A 21,711-nucleotide genomic window follows, 5' to 3' on the forward strand; every position below is an offset into this window, starting at 1 on the left:
TCCAACCTGATTATCTTGTATCTACCCCAACACATAGAGCAGTGCCTGGAACATAGTAATCCCTTAACAGGTATCATTAAAAAATAAAATATAAATATAAATGATTGGTTGTGAAATTAGGAAGTGTTCTTCAATGTCAGATTGGTCAATCAGTCATTACATTGAGCACTAATTGTATGCAGACGATTGTACTAAGTGCTTGGGAGAGCTGCATGGCATAGTGGATAGAGCACGGGCCCGGGATTCAGATGTCATGGGTTCTAATCCCGGCTCTGCCACTTGTCTGCTCGGTGACCTAGGGCAAGTCACTTCACATCTCTGTGCCTTAGTTACTTCAACTGTAAAATGGGGATTGAGACTGTGAGCCTCAGATGAGACATGGACTGTGTCAAACCCGATTTGCTTGTATCCACTCGAATGCTTAGTACAGTGCCAGGCACATAGTAAGCGCTTCGCAAATACCATAATAATAATGATCATTATTACAGTATAACAGACTTGGTAGATCCATTCCCATTCCAGAGAAGCAGCGTGGCTCAGTGGAAAGAGCACGGGCTTTGGAGTCAGAGGTCATGGGTTCAAATCCCGACTCTGCCACATGTCAGCTGGGTGATCTTGGGCAAGTCACTTAACTTCTCTGGGCCTCAGTTACCTCATCTGTAAAATGGGGATTAAGACTGTGAGCCCCACGTGGGACAACCTGATCACCCTGTATCCTCCCCAGTGCTTAGAACAGTGCTTTGCACATAGTAAGCGCTTAACAAATGCCAATTATTATTATTATTATCCGCAAGTAACTTGTAGTCTAGTGGTGGAGTTTAGTTCAACTGCATGGGTGTCCCTTAATGGAAGGCTTTGCATGGATTTGTCCCTAGTGTTATAGGAAAGCTAGGTGGGCATATTGGACTATATTTTCAGCAGTGCTTTATCCCTCTGTGGTATGACAGAGTCAGGCTATAAGAAGGTTCCATCAGGAAGGTTAGCAGCAAAATGTCCATTTGACCAGAAAGAGTTAATATTTTCCAAGGGCCTAACATTGCCAGGGATATTTAAGCACTTAGCACAATCTGGAGAAGAAGTGTGGCTTAGTGGAAAGAGCATGGGCTTGGGAGTCAGAGGTTGTGGGTTCTAATCCTGGCTCTGCCACTTGTCTGCTGGGCAAGCTGATTAACTTCTCTGTGCCTCAGTTACCTCATCTGTAAAGTGGGGATAAAGACTGTGAGCCCCATGTGGGACAACCTGATTACCTTGTATCTGCCCCAGGGCTTTGAATAGTGCTTGGCATATAGTAAGCACTTAACAAATACCATAATCATCATTATAATTATTGTTAATCTGCGTTGTTGTATGTTATCAGTAATCTTACAGTTTCTGTGTAAACAAAGCAAGTGCTAATTTTTCCCTTCTAACCCTAAAGAGGGGTCGAGGAAACATTGACGGACTGAGAAATAGGAAGTAAAAAGCTGTATCACCTAATGGATTGAGAATCAGTATTGCCTAGTGGATAGAGCATGGGTTTGGGACTCAAAAGGACCTGGGTTCTAATCCCCGATCCAGCACTTGTCTGCTTTGTGACCTTGGGAAAGTCATTTCTCTTCTCTGTGCCTCAGTTCCATCATCTCTAACACAGAGATGAAGACTGTGAACTTCATGTGGGACAAGGACTGTGTCCAACTTGATTACCTCATATCTACCCCAGTACTTAGTACTGTGCCTGGTACATAGTAAATGCTTAAAAAAAGTCATAAAAAAAGAGATTGGTTGTCATCTTCAGTCCTTCTCTGAGATGGAAGCAGTTATTTTTCACCTCTCCACATTCCTTTCCCCAATAAGAGGGTGACCATCAGTCCGATGCATACTGGACAATTTGGCTTTCAACTTACTTGATCTGTGCGTGGTTCTAATACAGACTGGATGCTTGCATGTGTGTTTTCAAACTTTTCAGCAATCAAGCTTTCTCTGCCATGTTTTCCGCTGCCACATGCTACAGGTGACATGGAGCCAAAGTCCTCACAGAAATGGGGAGGCACTTCAGTGGCCCTGAAGCAAATTGAGAAATCAGGGGTTCCCTCAGACACCATCCCTAGGCTTGGGTAGGATTGGGTTGTTTCAAGAAATAGCACGGGTGGCATCATTCTATTATGTCATGTGCCCAAGAAGGGTGTCAGTGGCTGCCTCTGAGGGAGGCTTTTCCAATTGTGTTGGATTTATGGTATGCTCTCCAGTCTCCCTGACCCAAGACAAGAGGTGTAGTTCCTGGATGTCCCTGGTTGGGAATTCCCACAAGATTTTGCTTTCTTTTCCCCAGGCAGATCTGATGGAGGTTGGGCTGAAATGGCCTTCCCCACCATTTGCTCCCAAATCGATTCAGTCATATTTGTAGAGAGCTTACTGTGTGCAGAGCACTGTACTAAGCACTTGGGAGAGTACAAATTAACAATAAACAGACACATTCCCTGCCCACAACAAGCTTACAGTTTAGAGCTCATCCCAGGTCCCACCAGGTGTTTGGGGAGGGTCGTGGCGCGGACCCTCTTCCCTTAGCCTGACTTGCCTGCCGAAGGTAACTTGGGCTGGGGCAGGCAGTATCCCAGAATTCCAAGCCCAACCAGTTCAACCATTGCCCCCCAGTTCACCAAGGCCCTGTGTTTGCCTGGAACCAGCATTTCTCCCAATCAGGGAGCCTCAGAGTAAGGGGTGAGCTTCCATTTGGGCTCAAGCTCCTATCCCCTGACCCTCCCCTCCCCACTGAGAGGCAAACCCTAAACCCAGTCCACCCCACCTTCACACTGTCAGTGTCTGCGACCGACAAATGGGAGGGCTACTTCAGACAGAAGCAGAAACACCATTATCTATACATTTGTACAAGTCAGGGCTGTCTTTTATACTTGTTTGTAAGATTTTAATATCCATTATTGATCACTGCTATTGTCCTGCTCTATTCCTAAGTGACTAGAAGCAATAAAAGCAGCATGGCTTAGTGGAAAGAGCACTGGATTGGGAGTCAGAGGTTGCGGGTTCTAGTCCCAGCTCCACCACTTTCATCCGTGTGACTTTGGGCAAGTCACTTAGCTTCTCTGTGCCTGTTACCTCATCTGTAAAATGCGGATTAAGACTGTGAGCCCCATGTGGGACAACCTGATTATCTTATATCTACCCCAGTGCTTAGAACAGCGCTTGGCACATAGTAAGTACTTAACAAATACCATAATTATTATTATTTTTTTCTAGGAAAAAGAGCAATCAGTAAAGGACTGTCACATATTCTTTGAGGGTGGTGGTGGTTGGTAAAGGAGTGCCCTAAATTCTCCTGGGTCATAGGTGGCTATTATCGCTGCAGGAAGATGGTAAGTGAGCTTTCTGGCTCTGGAGTGAAGGTCCTTGGCAGGGTCAGAGAACTTCTCTTCCCTCCAGACTCCATTCCTGAGTCCAGATAGGGGAATCTCAAGTTCCTGCTGCCTTCTGGAGCCCTGAACTCTGCAGCCTAACTAAAATCACTTCCCTTTAGATCAGGAAAGAGGGATGTGAGAGTTGAAGATGACATCTATGTCTCATATCTCTGGTGACATGAGTTTTGACCACCTACTTATCTGCTGGATAGTCAGTTCAATTCAGTTTACCCCAGGTCATTACCCACTTTTCAACTGTACTGGGGACAATTTCCTACTTCAGGAAGCTGAGGGGAAAAAAACAACAACAGGATGACTGCCCTTCTTCGGTCAATTCCTATAGTCAAGGATGAATCAGTTTAAGATTTAAAGGTGTTTAGATACAGTGGTAGAAATGATCACAGAATTATTGTACCCATTCTAATAGGAGATAGAAGAGAACCTAACAAAATTTTTTAAAAAAATTAAGGGAACAGATGTGGACAAGTGGAGGGCATAAAGAGAAAGAACTCAGTGGCGTGAAAGCCTGAGAGGAAAAGGAACCCAAGAAAATCAGTAAAGCAAATTTCTGCATACTCAGAAACATTCTCTACCAATTCAGAAAATGAAACAAAATCAATCAATTAATAAATCAATTTTATTTATTAAGCACCTACCGTGTGCAGGGCATTGTACTAAGTGCTTGGGTGAGTTCAACACAACAATATACAGACCCATTCCCTGACCACAAGGTCTTACAGTCTTGAGGGGAAGACAGACATTAATATAAATGAACAAATTGCAAATATGAACAGAAGTGCCGGGGGTGCTGTGGTTGGAGTGGTGAATAATGGGAGCAAGTCAGGGTGATGCAGATGGGCGTGGGAAAAGAGGAAATGAACACTGTCAGGGAAGGCCTTTTGGAGGAGATGTGCCTTCAATAAGGCTTTGAACGTGGGGAGAAAAATTGTCTGGTGGATTTGAAAAGTGAGGGCGTTCCAGGCCCGAGGCAGGGTGTGGGTGAGTGGTCGGCGGTGAGATAAGTGAGATCAAGGAACAGTGAGTGGGTTAGCATTACAGAACTGAATTATGTGGGCTGGGTTGCAGTAGGAGAATTGCAAGGTGAGGAAAAAGGAACCAAGGTGATTGAATGCTTCATAGCCTATGCTAAAGAGTTTCTGTTTGATGCAGAGGTAAATAGGCAACTAATGGAAGTTCTTGAGGAATGGGGAAACATGGCCTGAACATTTTTTGTAGAAAAATGATTCAGGCAGCAGAATGAAGTGTGCACTCGAAGACTGGAGTGTGGAGAGGCAGGAGGCAGGGAGGTCAGCAAGGAGACTGATTATGTAGTCCGAGTGGGATAGGATAAGGGCTTGAATTAACATGGTAGCAGTTTGAATGGAGAGGTAAGGGAGGATTTTTAGTGATATCGTAAAGGTAGAACTGACAGGATTTAGCGATAGATTGAATATGTGAGTTGAATAAGAGAGATTAGTCAAGGATAACACCAAGGTTACAGACTTGAGACAGGATGGACGGTGGTGCTGTCTACAGTGATGGAAAAGTCAGGGGGAGGAAGGGTTTGGTTGGGAAGATCAGGAGTTCTGTCAGTTCTGCTTGAGGTGATGGTAGGATACCCAAGTAGAGATGTCTTGAAGGCAGGAGGAAATGCAAGACTGCAGAGAGGGAGAGAGATCAGGGAGACTGAAGCAGCGTGGCTCAGTGCAAAGAGCACGGGCTTTGGAGTCAGAGGTCATGGGTTCAAACCCCAGCTCCCCCAGTTGTCAGCTGTGTGACTTTGGGCAAGTCACTTAACTTCTCTGCGCCTCAGTTACCTCATCTGTAAAATGGGGATTAAGACTGGGAGCCCCCCGTGGGACAACCTGATCACCTTGTAACCTCCCCAGTGCTTAGAACAGTGCTTTGCACATAGTAAGCACTGAATAAATGCCATTGTCATCATCATCATCAGGGCTGGAGAGGTAGATTTGGGAATCACCCACCTAGAGGTGGCAGTTGAAGCTATAGGAGCAAATGAGTTCTCCAAGGGAGTGGGTGTAGAAAAGAATAGGGGACCCAGAACTGAACTTCAGGGAACACCCACAGTTAGGGGTTGGGAGGCAGAGGAGGAGCCCGAGAAGGAGACTGAGAATGAGTGGCCAGAGAAATGGGAGGAGAACCAGGAGAGGAGAATGTCAGTGAAGCCAAAGTTATGTAATATTTCCAGAAGTGACAAGATGTCAATTTGGCCAAATTCAGAGCACTTCAGAGAAATAAAGAGCGAGTAGGAATAATAATAAAAATAAATGTGGTATTTGTTAAGTATTTACTATATACCAAGCACTATGCTAAATGCTGGGATAGATGCAATACAACCAAAGCAGACCCAGTCCCTAAACCCGTCTTAAGGCCTCACAGTCTTAGAGAAGTAGTGTGGCATAGTAGAAAAGCACTGCGGTCTAGTGGATAAAGCATGGGTTTAGGAGTCAGAGGACTGGGATTCTAATCCTGGCTCAGCTACTTATATGCTGTGTGTCCTTGGGCAAGTCACTTAACTTAGAAACCTCATCCATAAAATGGGGATTAGAACAGTGAGCCCTAAGTGGGACAAGGGCCATGTTTAATCTGATTAACTTGTATTTACCCCAGTACTTGGTACAGTAGTGCCTGACATGATAGTAAGCACTTAACAAATACCATTTAAAAACACAAAAATCTAAAAATCAGACCAGATCGGTAAGGAAAGCAATACACTAATTGTGTTGAACATTCTTGGTGGACATGAAGAAAGATTTTGGAATGTTGAACATACCACTGCATTCCAGATTGAAGCTGACTTTCTGTAGTGTGGGGTGGCATTTTCAGCTGCAACACTGAATTTCATTGCATATCAGCATATTATGTTCCAACCCCATCATTTTTTATTGTCCTGATTTGAATGGCTCCTGTGCTAAAACAACATTTTCTATTGACCTGACAGCAACTAATTTTCCTGAATGAATTAGACCCTGTCTCATTCTGAATTCTTTGCGAGATAATCATATTAAACAGAACAAAGGGTAGGTTCATCAGAACATGGCGAATTGCCAACTGTTTCACTGAAATAACAAATATTGAGAAAAATAGGAAGAAATTCATCTTTATTTTCAGGAACTTAGTGTATTTTCATTTCTTATGCTCTACTATTTCCATTTCTTGTAGGATTCTCACTTGCAGGATTCTTACTTGCCCTCAAACTTGTAGAATCACATGCACTTTTGGACGTTGAATATCTGGGAAGGAGTCCAGATCTCTGACCTTTAGTGGAACAAAGTTTTGTTATTCAAGGTCTCTTTATTTTATTTAATTATACTGATGGCATTTATTAGTAGCTTACATTGTGACAGGCACTGTTCTGATCCCTAGATTAGATACAGTGCAATCAAATCTGATACTTTTGTCTAGGATGGAGTTCTCAGTCTAATGGGGTGGGAGAGCAGGTATTTAATCCCTATTTTACAGATGAGGAAGCTGAGTCAAAGAGAATTCAAGTGACTTTTCAGGGTCACCTAACAGGCAAGTGGGACTAGAACTTAAACCTAGAAATTTTTAGTCCCATGTTCTTTCCACTAGGCAACCCCATATTACTTGTATTTTTATAACTAGTAATTAACACTATTCAATTTATGACACTACAACATGGCAAATCACCTCTGAAAACTATCTCTTATGCACATCCTTGAATACTAGCATCATTATTTACTCTTTGACTAGATTATGGCATACTGTTTCTGCCTAATTTCAACCCTCTTTACTCACTGTTTAATTTGAGATGACAGGTACCCAACAATCTGGAAGCCAGAAACTAGCCATAAATTTATTAGAATATTTATAATATCAAAATTGGTTTCAACTGTTGGAAAATTAACAAAACCAACTGACAGTGCTTGAGTTTGGTGATGGTTGAGTTCAAAGAATAACTGAGGTTTCCTAAAGCAGGAAAAGGGAAATTAAAACAATGTTCATATAAGCTTTGAGACATCAGGAAGATTGTGAAGCAAATTTTATCCAAACGAAGGAAAAGAAAGATCAGGGAATCCCTGCCCTTGATAATTCATTCACTCTCTTGCAACTTCTCTGTTAATTAAAAATGCACTTTCTAGGGAATGATTGTAAGCAAAAACTCCTCACTTTCAGCTTCGAGGCTTTCCATCACCTCGCCCCCTCCTACCTCACCTCCCTTCTCTCCTTCTACAGCCCAGCCTGCACCCTCCGCTCCTCTGCCACCACTAACCTCCTCACTGGGCCTCGTTCATCATCATCAATCGTATTTATTGAGCGCTTACTATGTGCAGAGCACTGTACTAAGCGCTTGGGAAGTACAAATTGGCAACATATAGAGACAGTCCCTACCCAACAGTGGGCTCACAGTCTAAAAGGGGGAGACAGAGAACAAAACCAAACATACTAACAAAATAAAATAAATAGAATAGATATGTACAAATAAATTAAATAAATAAATAGAGTAAAAAAATATGTACAAACATATATACATATATACAGGTGCTGTGGGGAAGGGAGGAAGGTAAGATGGGGGGATGGAGAGGGGGACGAGGGGGAGAGGAAGGAAGGGGCTCAGTCTGGGAAGGCCTCCTGGAGGAGGTGAGCTCTCAGCAGGGCCTTGAAGGGAGGAAGAGAGCTAGCTTGGTGGATGGGCAGAGGGAGGGCATTCCAGGCCCGGGAATTCTCGTTCTTGCCTGTTCCACCATCGACCCCCAGCCCACGTCCTTCCCCTGGCCTGGAATGCCCTCCCTCCACACGTCTGCCAAGCTAGCTCTCTTCCACCCTTCAAAGCCCTACTGAGAGTTCACCTCCTCCAGGAAGCCTTCCCAGACTGAGCCCCCTTTTTCCTCTCCTCCTCCCCATCCCCCCTGCCCTACCTCCTTCCCCTCCCCACAGCACTTGTATATATTTGTACAGATTTATTACTCTAATTATTTTACTTGTATATATTTACTATTCTATTTATTTTGTTAATGATGTGCATTTAGCTTTAATTCTATTTGTTCTGATGATTTTGACACCTGTCTACATGTTTTGTTGTCTGTCTCCCCCTTCTAGACTGTGAGCCCATTGTTGGGTAGGGACTGTCTCTATATGTTGCTGACCTGTACTTCCCAAGCGCTTAGTACAGTGCCCTGCACACAGTAAGCACTCAATAAATATGATCGATTGAATGAAAGAGTAACATTTTAGACTGTCTTTTTCCTTAGGGGCACCTCATAAAGATCTGTTTCCAATTTCAATCCCAAGAGTTGAGTACAGTTACATTGCAATATCTAAAACTACAAAAAAAAATTGACCATCAATCAATCATATTTGTTGGGCATTCACTGTGTGCAGAACACTGGACTAAGCACTTGGGAGAGTAGAATATAAGAGAACTGGTAAGAGACGTGCCCTGTCAACAAGGAGCTTACAGTCTAGAGAGGGATATACCCATTAATATGAATAAATTATGGATATGTGCAGGAGTGCTGCGGAGTTGAAGGAAGGTAAAAATAAATAAATAAAGGGTAAAAAGCCAAGTATAGGGTGAAGCAGAAGGGAGTGGGAGAAGAGGAAATGAGGGACTAGTGAGGGAAAACCTCTGGAGATGTGCCTTCAGTAAAGCTTTGAAGCTGGGGAGAGTAATTGTCTGTTGGATATGAAAAGGGAGGGCATTCCAGGCTGGAATTCTTTTTCATTCTTTTTTAATTTTATTCTTTTCTTTTTTATTGAACTGCTAAAATCCTTAAAGCAAGGACAAAATTAGCTCATATCTAAAATCATTTTGCTTATGCAAAGTAAAAGGAAAAGAAAAATGTACTTTGCACCTTATTCCTTCTAAGTATTTTCGTACAGCCTGTCCCTTGGTATAAGAACATCCCATAATGTCTCTAAGGAGATAGGATTATCTCGTCAATTAGAAATGGATTTATGACCAAGATTACAAATCTCAGAGATTTAGCCACTGGCGTTTGTTATTGCTTTAGGAAATGGAAGTGGATTCTAAGTAAATTAGGAGCTCCTGTGGGAAGAGTAAACTTCAGCGTGGCTCAGTGGAAAGAGCACGGGCTTTGGAGTCAGGGGTCATGGGTTCAAATCCCGGCTCCACCACTTGTTAGCTGTGTGACTTTGGGCAAGTCACTTAAATTCTCTGTGCCTCAGTTACCTCACATGGAAAATGGGGATTAAGACTGTGAGCCCCACGTGGGACAACCTGATCACCCTGTAACCTTCCCAGCACTTAGAACAGTGCTTTGCACATAGTAAACACTTAATAAATGCTATTGTTATTATTATTATTATATCATCCCAGTGTCTATTCACAAGTTTTAGAAAGTATCTTTCATTAAGAAAATCTCCTAAGAGTATCAAATTTTCTTAGTGTCCCATTATTTAAAAAAATGCTTAAAAGCTAAGCTTATCAACCTCATTAAAACTGTTCAAATTTTTCTGGAGGATTTATTCATGTTTTAAACATTTATTTTCTCCTGCCTTTGTTCAGCTTGTTTTACATGAATAATAGACATACCCTAAATTCTGGCAAGATGATCCAACTTCAAGATGTGCAATAAGAAACAACAGGCTGTTTTTATGCAATTTATCACATATTATTTTTGATCAGTGGAGGAAAGCCTATCTCCAAAGAAAATGAACTATAATTCTTAAAATCCGTCTTTAATCATTCAGATTAATAATAATGATGGTATTTGTTAAGCAATTACTATGTGCCAAGCACTGTTCTAAGTGCTGGATGTCTGTCTTCCCCTCTGTGAAGGGCAAGCTCCTTGTGGGTTTAACATTGGTAAAGAAGAGTGATATACTGGTGGAATGAAAAAATTTTCATACCTCATAATTTTTAGTCAGTCAGTCATATATATTGAGCACCTCCTGAGTGCTAGACACTGTACTAACCATTCAGGAGAGTATAAATAATAGTAAAATGCAAGGAGAAGCAACATGGCCTAGTGGGAAGAGCACAGGTGTCAGAGGACCTGGGTTTTAAGCCTACCCCTCCAACTTGGGAACTGTGTGACACTCAACCTCTTGCTGCCTGAATTTGGATATCTGTTTCTCCCTCTTCTGAAAAATGTGAGCCTAATATGGGCCAGGGATGTTTCTACTACCATTGTATCTCCTCTAAAACCTGACACAGAGTAACTACTTAATCAATACCCCAGTCAATCCATAAATCAATGATTGAGTACTTACTGTGGGTAGGACACTGTACAGAGTGTTTAGGAGAGTGCAACATAACAGAGTTGATAGGCACATTCCCTGCCGCCTAGGAGCCTGTAGTCTACAGGGGAAGACAGACATTTATAATAATAGTAATGATGGCATTTATTAAGCACTTACTATGTGCAAAGCACTGTTCTAAGTGCTGGGGAGGTTACAAGGTGATCAGGTTGTCCCAGGGGGGCTCACAGTCTTAATCCCCATTTGACAGGTGAGGCACTGAGGCACAGAGAAGTTCAGTGACTTGCCCAAAGTCACACAGCTGACAATTGGTGGAGTCAGGATTTGAACCCATGACCTCTGACTCCAAAGCCTGGGCTCTTTCCACTGAGCCATGCTGCTTTTCTCTCTCTCTCTCTCTCTCTCTCTCTCTCTCTCTCTCTCTCTCTCTCTCTCTATAACAATGATGGCATTTGTTAAGTGCTTACTATGTGCTAAGCACTGTTCTAAGCACTGTGGTAGATACAAGGTATTCAGGTTTATGTACATAAGTGCTGCAGGACTGAGGGTGGGTGAAAAAAGGGTGCAAATCCAAATGCAAGGGCAATAAGGAAGAGAGTGGGAGAAAAACTGAGAGCTTATTCACACAATTGTCATTGTTATTATTATTATCATCAACGTTATTAAATTATCTGCTCTCAAAGAGTTTGCAATCTAATTTCAAATGCTTTTGGAGCATAAAAATCCCACCTAAGTACAATGCTATTATAAGCCCGTTGCTGTATTGTTCTTTCCAAGCGCTTAGTACAGTACTCTGCAGACAGTAACTGCTCAATAAATATGATTGAATGAATATAATTTTGGGCAAAATGCAAGTATCCCTTGACACATTTTCATTCAGTTTTTTTTAATAGAATTTGTTAAGTGTTTACTATATGCCAAGCACCGTATTAAGATCTGGGGTTGAAACAAGCTAATTAGGGTGGACACAGTCCAAGTCCCACATAGAGCTTGCCATCTTAATCCCCATTTTACAGATGAGATTACTGAGACTAAGAGAAATTAAGTGATTTTGTCCAAGGTCACACAGCGGAAGAGTGACAGGGCAGTGGATTAGAACCAAGACCCTTCTTACTGCCAGGCCCGTGTTCTATTGACTAGACTATGCTGCTTCTCAAGGTTGTTCCGAGAGTAGGCAGTCAATAAATATGATTTATTGATTGATGGTGCCTTGGGAGGAATTGTGGGGCAGATTTTGGCCTTGTCTCAGGACAGCCAAAAATCAGAATCTGGCCCCCTGCTTTTACCCTGCATATATCCACACCCACCTTTAAAACCATTCAGAACACTTCACTTTCCTTCTCAGAGAATTAGGTGACCATCCATATCTTTTCACATAAAATGAAAAGCCCTAATTTTGGCTTCAATGTCCTACATCAGTGTCTCCCTTTTACCACTCTGCTCTCTTCTTCCCCAAGTGCTTTGGGGTGCAGGCTTCTCTCCTCATTTTGTACTTTCGTGGTCCTAAATTTCTCATGCTTTCCTCTGCTTCAGTGGATTCTCTCTTTCTTCAAATCCTCCTAAGATTCTCTCTTTCTTCAAATCCTTCTCCAAGAACCATTCCATAAATAATCCTCATGTCTTCCTGGTCATAATAATAATAACTGTGGTATTTGTTAAGGGCTTACTATGTGCCAGGCACTGTATTTAAGTGCTGGGATAGATACAAGGAGATTAGGTTGGACACAGTCCCTTTCTCACTTAGGGCTCACAATCTTAATTCCCATTTTCCAGATGAGGGAACTGAGGCAGAGGAAATTGAAGTGACTTGCCCAAGTTCACACAGCAGACAAGTGGCAGAGATGAGATTAGAACCCAGGTCCTTTTGATTCCATAACCTGCTGGTCATAAGGCAGCAAGCTGTGGTTGGGGAATGTGTCTATTTATTGTTACATTGTACTATCACAAGGGCTTAGTACAATGTCTTTGCACACAGTAAGCACACAATAAATGTGATCGAATGAATGAAAGTGCCTGGTTATTATTTAGCCCCTTGCTTATTTTTCTTTCTATCCCCTGTTCCTATGTTCATGCTTTTTAACCTATCCTTCCAGGATGAAATCACGCTTTGCTTCTCTTAGGTGTCCCAGAATACCTACCTCAGTGCTTTGTACACATAACTGCTTACTTATATGCTAGTGAGGTCAATGAGGTTAATCCCCATATCAGCCATATAGATTAGTTCTCTTTAAAATATACATTTCACAACGAAGTGAAAAATCATGATGGTCAAAGAAAATGGTCATCATCCATGCGATACCATCCTAGGCCATATCTTTCTTTTAGTTTTGTATTTCCTATGTACTTCCTCTGTGCCAAGCGTTGTACTAAGCATCAAGCAAGATAATCAGGTCGGACCCAATCTCTGTCTCACATGGGGCTCAGGCTGTAGTTGGCTAACAGAGCAAACTTCACCCTGGCCAATTTTTCAACTGTGGTTGCTAACTGACTTTCAATAACTATGTAACCCACAATTCAAGCCACATGACATGCTTTATTCTCTATGAATGCTTTCAACGCTGCTTATTTGTAATGCTCAAAATCTGTTTTTATGATAAGTAGGTGGGTTGCTGATCTGACAGAATGCCATTCTGGATTAGGCCTCTATGAATTGTTTTATAAGCACCAAACTGGACAAAGAAATCTTTATTGCAGTTCCTCAAACATGATCATTCTTTTTAAATGTTGGTAAAGAGCTGTACTATGTAATGAATGTAAAGTATTCAGACTCTCCACCCCATTCTTTCTGCATTCTCCTACTAGAACATTTGTAAAAATATCTCTTAACTTGCTGGTTATTTCTTTTCACATTGCAGATTGAAAACGTTGATGTCTGCCTTAGCTTTCTGTCAGCCAGAGGAGTGAATGTACAAGGTCTTTCTGCGGAAGGTAAGAAAATGCATACATAGCAAATCCCTTGATGAACACTAATGTTTTGATTTGACATTACATTCATTTACAATAAAGCCTCTGAGTTGAATTTTAGAATGAAAAGTAGAATCTGGACCCTCTAAACTTCTGGAAACCCAGGGTGGTATAATAGCTTAATCTTGAATCATTGCAAATTTTTCCTTTGTTCTGCATTTGTACTTTCTTATGGGCCAATGGAACGTAATGGGGCTTTGCAAATCATATGGATATTCAGACTCACGGGAGCATGTCCCTATATATAAGATAAGGAACGAGTTTCGTGTTAATTCTAAACAACTAAAGTACCCCTACAAGGTCACTTTTGAAAGTTAAAATAACACTTTTAAAAGTTAAACTACTAAGAAACAATAATAGGACATGAGTTACTATTTCTTCACAAACTAGGTATTGAGTTTAATACAGAAGCAGTAGTCACTAACACCCTTCTAATATTCTTCATTATCCACAGGATAGGAATTTTCATATAGCTTAAACATTGGAAGTTAGATAGGGCTATTCATTGTTATGAAAAGGCCACCTCATCGATTGGGTGTTATATAACATCAACTGATTTTTTAAAATCCCTTCAACCCAAGTCTTACGTTATTCGGAAATGAAGGTGCCGGGCCTAGTGATAAAAGGACGGGAACAGGAGTCATGAACTCAGGATTCTAACGCCGATTCTGCCTCTTGCCTGTTGTTTGACTCAACTTCACTTAACTTCTCTGTGCCTCAGGTTCCTAATTTGGAAAATAGAGATTAAATCAATCAATAAAAATTATTGGGAGTTTACTATGTGCAGAGCACTGTACTAAGCACTTGGAAGTGTTCAGTACAACAGAATTAGCAGGCACATTCTCTGCCCATGAAGAGTTTACCAGCTTTCCCTCCCCATTTGAATGTGAGCCCCATGTGAGACAAGGACTATGCCTAATTTGATTAACTTGTATCTAATAATAATAATAATAATAATACTGTTATTTGTTAAGTGCTTTCTATGTGCCAGGCACAGTTCTAAGTGCTGGGATAGATGTAAGGTAATCAGGTGGCTCAGTCTTAATCACCATTTTACAGATGAGGTAACTGATGCACAGAGGGGTTAAGTGACTTACACGAGGTCACACAGCAGACAAGTGCAGAGCCGGGATTAGAACCCATGTCCTCTGACTCCCAAGCCTACACTCTTCCCATTAGGCCATGCTGCTCCAGTATCTACTCCAGTGCTTAGTGTAGTGCTTGGCATCTCATAGTGAGTACTTAAAAAATGCCACGATAATACTGCTAATAATGTAATAATAGTGTATAAAAGTGTGACTCTAAGACAAAAACTGCTGTTTCATTAGACCAACTACTCTAGAATCAAGAAAGCCGAGAATTCTGACCTCAGGATGTCTGGAGGGGTTAGTCCATGTTTAATTTTGTTTTATGGACACGTTTCATGTCCATACCCCCCATATGAGCCCACTTTACAGAAGCAGCATGGACAGGTGGATAGAGCATGGGCCGAGGAATCAGAAGGATCTAGGTTCTGAACTCTGCTCTGCCACTTGTCTACTGTGTGACCTTGGATAAGTCACTCAATTTATCTGTGCCACAATTACCACATCTGTAAACTGGAGTTTAAGATTGTGAGCCCCATGTGGGACATGGAATGTGTCCAACCTAATTAGCTTGTGTCTATCTCAGAGCTTAGTGCATGCCTTACACATAATAAGTGCTTAGGTGCCAAAAAAAAAATAAATTAAATAAACCTCTTTAGAATAAGGCTATAGTAATAGTCAAAAACTAAAACATTCCCCCAGCCCTGGATCATTGTATGCTTCCACAACTCTTGGGTCCATGCCACTGAGGATATCGGTGGAAATCCAGACCCCAGATTGACCTCTGCCTTTTGAAATTCATCCTCATCAGCTATAACAGTGCTGTTCTCTGCCCAGCAATACTACTTCTCCTCCTTTGTTGACTTCCATGCCCATTGCTTACACTGATTATTCCAGATTTTTGTTAGCTCCCTCCCAAAATCCCCCAAAGCCCCACCCCTATCTCAGCCTAATGACCTGACCAATTGCTTTGCTGACAAATTTGAAACCGAATGACCCTTGAAAATGACCCTTCCTCAGTTCCCCCCCCAAACAAACACAATGTTGCATTCTAATTAGAGATCGAATTCAGCAAGATGTCATATAATTTCACACCTATGTCTCATTTTTGTAAGGTTATCTCATGGAAACATGTTCATAGTTTCTATTAGAAAAAGAAAGAAGACTTTCCCCCAACTCCTTTAACCCCCACCCCTCAAATTAAAACTCTGCCCAAGACAATTTTCAGAAATGATTCAAGGTCTTCCCCCTCACTTCCCTCCACACTGCTATTAAAGGAATTTTAGTTAATAATAATGATGGCATTTGTTAAGCTCTTACTATGTGCAAAGAGCTATTCTAAGCACTGGGGAGGATATAAGGTGATCAGGTTGTCCCATGTGGGGCTCATAGTCTTAATACCCATTTTACAGATGAAGCAAGTTCAAGCAAATGTTAATGGCTATTCAGAAATAAACTCAGGGTGATCCGGTCAGTAGCTCTGTCATTACTTAAAATGATAATGTGAAAAACTTTCCACTCAGGGATCCATGTTATGGAAATAATTCCAATTTACTGGTATGGATGACATCATACTATGATGAACAACATTAAGCAGTTTATTAATAATGCCACCACAAACCGGTGAAAAGTTTATTTTATAGATTATGCAAAGTCGTATTAAAATATAAGTAGAATTTTCTTTATTTCTCTTTGCAGCTTTGCTTCCTTCTGCTACTGAAATCTGGAGTAATAGAGATCAGCCCAGTGTTCTAATTGTCCATGCAGCATTCATTTTCTATGCGTAACCTTACCAGGTGGCTTCAAATGCTGCCAGCCAGAATCTCATTTTTAATGGTTCTTAAACTCATTGTTCAAGGTTGTACAAGATCACTGTATGTTACAGTTTCTGGCCCATTAGAAAATAAATGGGGTTTAGAAAAATTCCCTCTTTTTGCATCCTGTTTTCCAGAAAACCCTGGGTGTCAGTGAGCAAAAGAAAAATTCCATTTCATTCTCACAATAGGTCTGCTGACATGGCTAAACCCAGATGCTAACGAGAAGTCCAGAAATTGTAGAGAAAAGAAATATACCACATATATTCAATATTAGCTTGATTTCTTCAGTTTGTGTTGGCATCCATTGATCTGAAATCAAGGTTTGATGGAAGCAAAATAGTGAATATGACATTTGCTTGAAATCCTATGAGGAGATGCTAGAATCCTAGAGTAAATGCCGGTTGCTATTGCACATAAGGCAGAAATTTCAAGGCATTTAACAGAAAATACCCTTCTGTGTTCTATTCTCCTCTGAGTGAGATTGGCAAGACTGAATTTTTTGCAGATATCCAGCTTGCCGTTGGCTTTACAGCTGCAAGGGAATTTTCATAAGCAAGGTGTAATTTTTCTCTTTTTTGGTGTGCATTTGTTTAGTATTAACCCAGGACTTAATTGTAATAAAACATAAAATGTGATATTTGACCACACACATCATGTCCTTAAAACTCTTTTCATTCATTCATTCATTCAATCATATTTATTGAGCGCTTACTGTGTGCAGAGCACTTGGGAAGTACAAATGGGGATGAAGGCCATGAGCCCCCCGTGGGACAACCTGATTACCTTGTAACTTCCCCAGCACTTAGAACAGTGCTTTGCACATAGTAAGCGTTTAATAAATGCCATTATTGTTATTACACGTCGGCAACATATAGACGGTCCCTACCTAACAACGGGCTACCAGTCTAGAATGGGAAGACAAAACAAAACAAGTAGACAGGTGTCAATACCATCAGAATAAATGGAATTATAGCTACATACACATCAATAATAAAATAAATAGAGTAATAAATATGTACAAATATACACAAGCGCTGTGGGGCGGGAAGGGGGACTAAACATATGTTTCTGGGTGAAAAATCAATATGTTATCCCTGCTCTCTCCCCCCCACTTTCATTTCATCTACAGAAATAAGAAATGGGAATTTGAAAGCCATTTTAGGACTGTTTTTCAGTTTGTCCCGCTACAAACAACAGCAGTACCATCAACAACAGTACTACCAGTCCCTGGTGGAGCTCCAGCGAAGTAACCCTCACTCTTCTCCTCCAGCTGAAATTAGCCAGTCCAAACCTCATCAAGATATGCAGTCCAGGTAAGCAAAATTCGTGCTACATAGATAAGAGTACAAAAATAAACGAGAGTCAAAATTCCAACAGGCTCATTTCTAACACCCCCATCAATAAATCCAAAGAGTTTGTGTTTGTGTTGAGAGGAGTGTGTGTAGCCTAGTAGAAAGAGCACGAGCCTTGGAATTAGAGGGCCTGGGTTCTAATCCCGGCTCCTCGACTCATTTGCTGGGTGACCTTGGGCAAGTCACTTTGCTTCTCCGTGCCTCATTTACCTCATCAGTAAAATGGGGATTAAAGCTGTGAGCCCAAGAGGGCTGCGGCCAACCTGATTATTTTGTAGCCACTCCAGTGCTTACTGCAGTTTCTGGCACATAGTAAGCACTTAACAAAAAATTAAAAAAAACCCCAAAAGACCATACTCTACATGTACACAGTTTCCTCTTGGCCTGCTTAAGTGGCATGACACTTCTTCTTTCCATAGAGGACTTCCTTTGACCAACAAACTTTCTTCCCCCAAAATGCATTCACTTTCCTACTTTCAATACCTAGCCTCCAGGTAAAGGTGTTTCACTTAAAACAAATAGGTATCGCAGATCTTTTTTTTCAGTCTGCATCTAGTTTTCATCATAATGTTATCTCATTTTAAGTTCAGACCAAGCTCTATTAGATGTGGGGGGCGGTGGGGCTTTCAGGACAAAAATCAGCACAAAACCAAACATCATATGCAAATATAAGCATTTTGGCCATAGAAACAGCTTCTTAGTTGAACCTGCTCCAGTTTCCTTTTGCCAGTATTTTAAGTTATTGTATCAATGTCTACTAAATTCCCATAAACCTCTGTTTTGCTCTATTCTCTACTGGTTAACTCCCAGGAATCTCACTTCTCTTGCTTTCTGTGCCATACGATTAATAAATATTAAATGGCACTCATCTTTTGACTTATTATGTCAAAAATAATTTTTTCTAATCTCCAGTGTTGTATGGGGCATTTCCTTTTCTGGCAATTTTGCCTTGGAAACTACTGCATCTATAAAAATAGTGCTTTCTAGTGGAAATATTGACAGTACCACGATCATTATTGTATGAAAAATATTGCTTCCTCACCACATAATGTCAGCAGTGTTCAGATTTAAAGTCGCACTGAATATTCAGGGTCAACAGATATGTGTTTGAAGTTTCTATTGTGGTTTTCTCGGTTGAGTTATTTTGGGTTGAGTCTTAAAAATATATGTTTTTATTTTCCCATTCTCATTCTTTGAGTTCCATTTGAACTAATGTGGTAGATGAAAAAAGAAAAAAAATGAGTAGATGAAATAGAAAATTATATGCTTTTTATTAGTAAAGTAGGCAATACAATAAAAGAATCAGATAAAGGTGTGAAATTATCATAGTATGGTAGTACTGTTTTACATCTGCACTGTAAGGGTTATTGCTTACTACCTAAGTAAGGAGAATTATGTATCTTGAGCAATATTTCAAGCAACTTTTTTTGTTCCAGTAGAACATTTTCATGGGGATTCCTTCAGTCTGTCATTCCCTTTATAAATATGTCTGGCTTAAGTGGAAGTGGTGGGGTATGTGTGTTTATGCCACTTTGTAACAATACCCACTGTCCTCTCCCAAGCACTTAACACCATGTGTTGCACACAGTAAGTGCTCCATATATATGATTGACTGAGTAACTGAATTAATGACTTGATAAGGACATTAATTGAGATGTTCTTTAAGTGTTAATTATTTGCCATGCTGTGTACTACGAGCTGGGTAAGAATGAGTGGGAAGAGCATGGGCTTCGGAGTCAGAGGTCATGGGTTCTAATCCTACTCCACCACTTATCAGCTGTGTGACTTTGGGCAAGTCACTTACTTTCTCTGGACCACAATTACCCAGATGTAAAATGGGGATTAAAGACTGTGAGCCTCATGTGGGTCAACTTGATGACCTTGTTTCTACCCCAGTGCTTAGAACAGTGCTTGGCACATAATAAGCACTTAACAAATTCTATTATTATTATTATTATTATTATTATATTGGACCTAGTCTTTCTCCCACACTGTAGCTTCCATTGAGGAAATTCATACACAGAGAAATTAAGTGGCATGCCCAAGGTCACAGAGCAGGCAAATGGCAGAGCTGGAATTAAAACCCAGGCCTCCCAACTTCCAGATCCAGGCTTTTTCCATTCATTCATTCATTCAATCGTATTTATTGAGCATTCACTGTGTGCAGAACACTGTACTAAGCACTTGGAAAGTACAGTTCAGCAACAAATAGAGACAATCCCTGCCCACAACCGGCTCACAGTCTAGAACGGGGGGGACATAATAATAATAATAATAATAATAATGATGATGATGGTATTTGTTATGTGCTTACTATGTACAAAGCACTGTTCTAAGCACTGGGGGGATACAAGGTGATAAGGTGTCCCATGTGGGGCTCACAGTCTTAATCCCCATTTTACAGATGAGGGAACTGAGGCACAGAGAAGTTAAGTGACTTGCCCAAGGTCACACAGCTGACAATTGGCGGAGCCGGGATTTGAACCCCTGACCTCTGACTCCAAAGCCCGTGCTCTTTCCACTGAGCCATGCTACATCAAAACAAGTAAACGGGCATCCACTAAGCCACTCTGCAATACTGTTCAAATGAACGTCTATTGTATTCACTCAAATGACACAATTTTTTTTAAAGATTTTCCTCATCAAGAACAATCTCAGGTTTAGAGTGCCCATGGAATTTTTCTCTTGATTTCAGAAAAGGCAAAATCATTCTTCTCAGTCTCTGAATGGTATCAGTGGAAATCCACTGTTGATGTGCTTCCAAAGCAGTCTAGTAGCAGGGAGGAGCTGGAAAGGTGATTGAGAGATTTCAAAAATCCTGATTGTCGTATTGCCCATCAGGGAACAGTATTTACATTAATAAGACATTTATTCCAATATAGAGGCTCACAATTTTTCTGAAAGAGAATTAGGTCTCAGTAAAACTGGGACCTAAAATAATTTTGTACTCTGTTATGTGGGCACTTTAATATGAAATAATCATTCTTGAAAAAATTTTCTATCAGGAATCATAATTCACCTTTTAAAATTACTCATGAATAAAGAGAACATGTTCGGCATGTTCAGGAATGTTTTCGTTTGAGGTTGTGATTTCCACTTTCTTTTGACACATACAGCAGTCTAAAATAATCTGTATATTTGATCCAATTTGCATTAACATGTTAGTAGTCAAGTTAGCGACACCAAAGTTTTTTCAAAGCATACATCTCTAATATAACAAGACATGATGTAGGGGCTATTTTTAATTGATATTGTCACAGAGCTAGGCTAACAAATGGAAGTAAGAATCCTTACACATATTCATCTTCTTTTTCTGAAGGCTAGATTCATGAATCCTGATTTATTTTGTTTTGCAGTTTCTGAAGGTCTTTCCATATGAATGGCTCAAAAGACCATATGCAATATTGTTTCTAATTTCATTCAGTGGAATTTTATTTGATTATGAAGGTCAACTACATGGTTTTTGATGCTTATGTCATTAAGCAATGGGGTACTTCTAAATGCATTGCTTTCATTTGCCTAAATAAATGTTGGCATGGTAAGTGTGCCTTACAGTTGGCTTAGGTCTACAGAATCTCTCAATTTTCCATGTCTTCAATTAGCTGATATTAATGAAACATTCTCAGACTTTCTAACCATCTGCTTCACTGGTCTTTCCATATCCCTGCCTATTCTGCTCTCGCTCCCTTTTGTATTTTTACCCACTCACCTTTCTGAACAGAGGCACGCAGTCATATCGAGTCAACCGATCCCTCAGCTATTTTCTTCAAGGATCACCACAGATTCTTTCTTTACCTTTAAACTCTCTTGATCTCTTATACCCTGCCTACACTCTTCACTTCTTCCATGCTAAATCATAATAATAATAATAATAATAATAATGGTATTTATTAAGCAC

The 21,711-nt window shown here is 40.7% G+C and overlaps 1 protein-coding gene across 1 annotated transcript in view; it reads left to right on the forward strand.

Annotated features, from left to right (window-relative positions):
• The window catches only part of NAV3 (neuron navigator 3), a 783,489-nt gene that overhangs the window by 500,178 nt on the left and 261,600 nt on the right, over positions 1-21,711 (forward strand). Inside the window, exons 6-7 of the mRNA XM_038756254.1 lie at positions 13,451-13,523; positions 17,591-17,774. Coding sequence (XP_038612182.1) covers positions 13,451-13,523; positions 17,591-17,774 — 257 coding nt within the window. The remainder of the gene's footprint in view (positions 1-13,450; positions 13,524-17,590; positions 17,775-21,711) is intronic.

The sequence above is a fragment of the Tachyglossus aculeatus genome, chromosome 14 (assembly GCF_015852505.1).
Source record: "Tachyglossus aculeatus isolate mTacAcu1 chromosome 14, mTacAcu1.pri, whole genome shotgun sequence".
Lineage (NCBI taxonomy): Eukaryota > Metazoa > Chordata > Mammalia > Monotremata > Tachyglossidae > Tachyglossus > Tachyglossus aculeatus.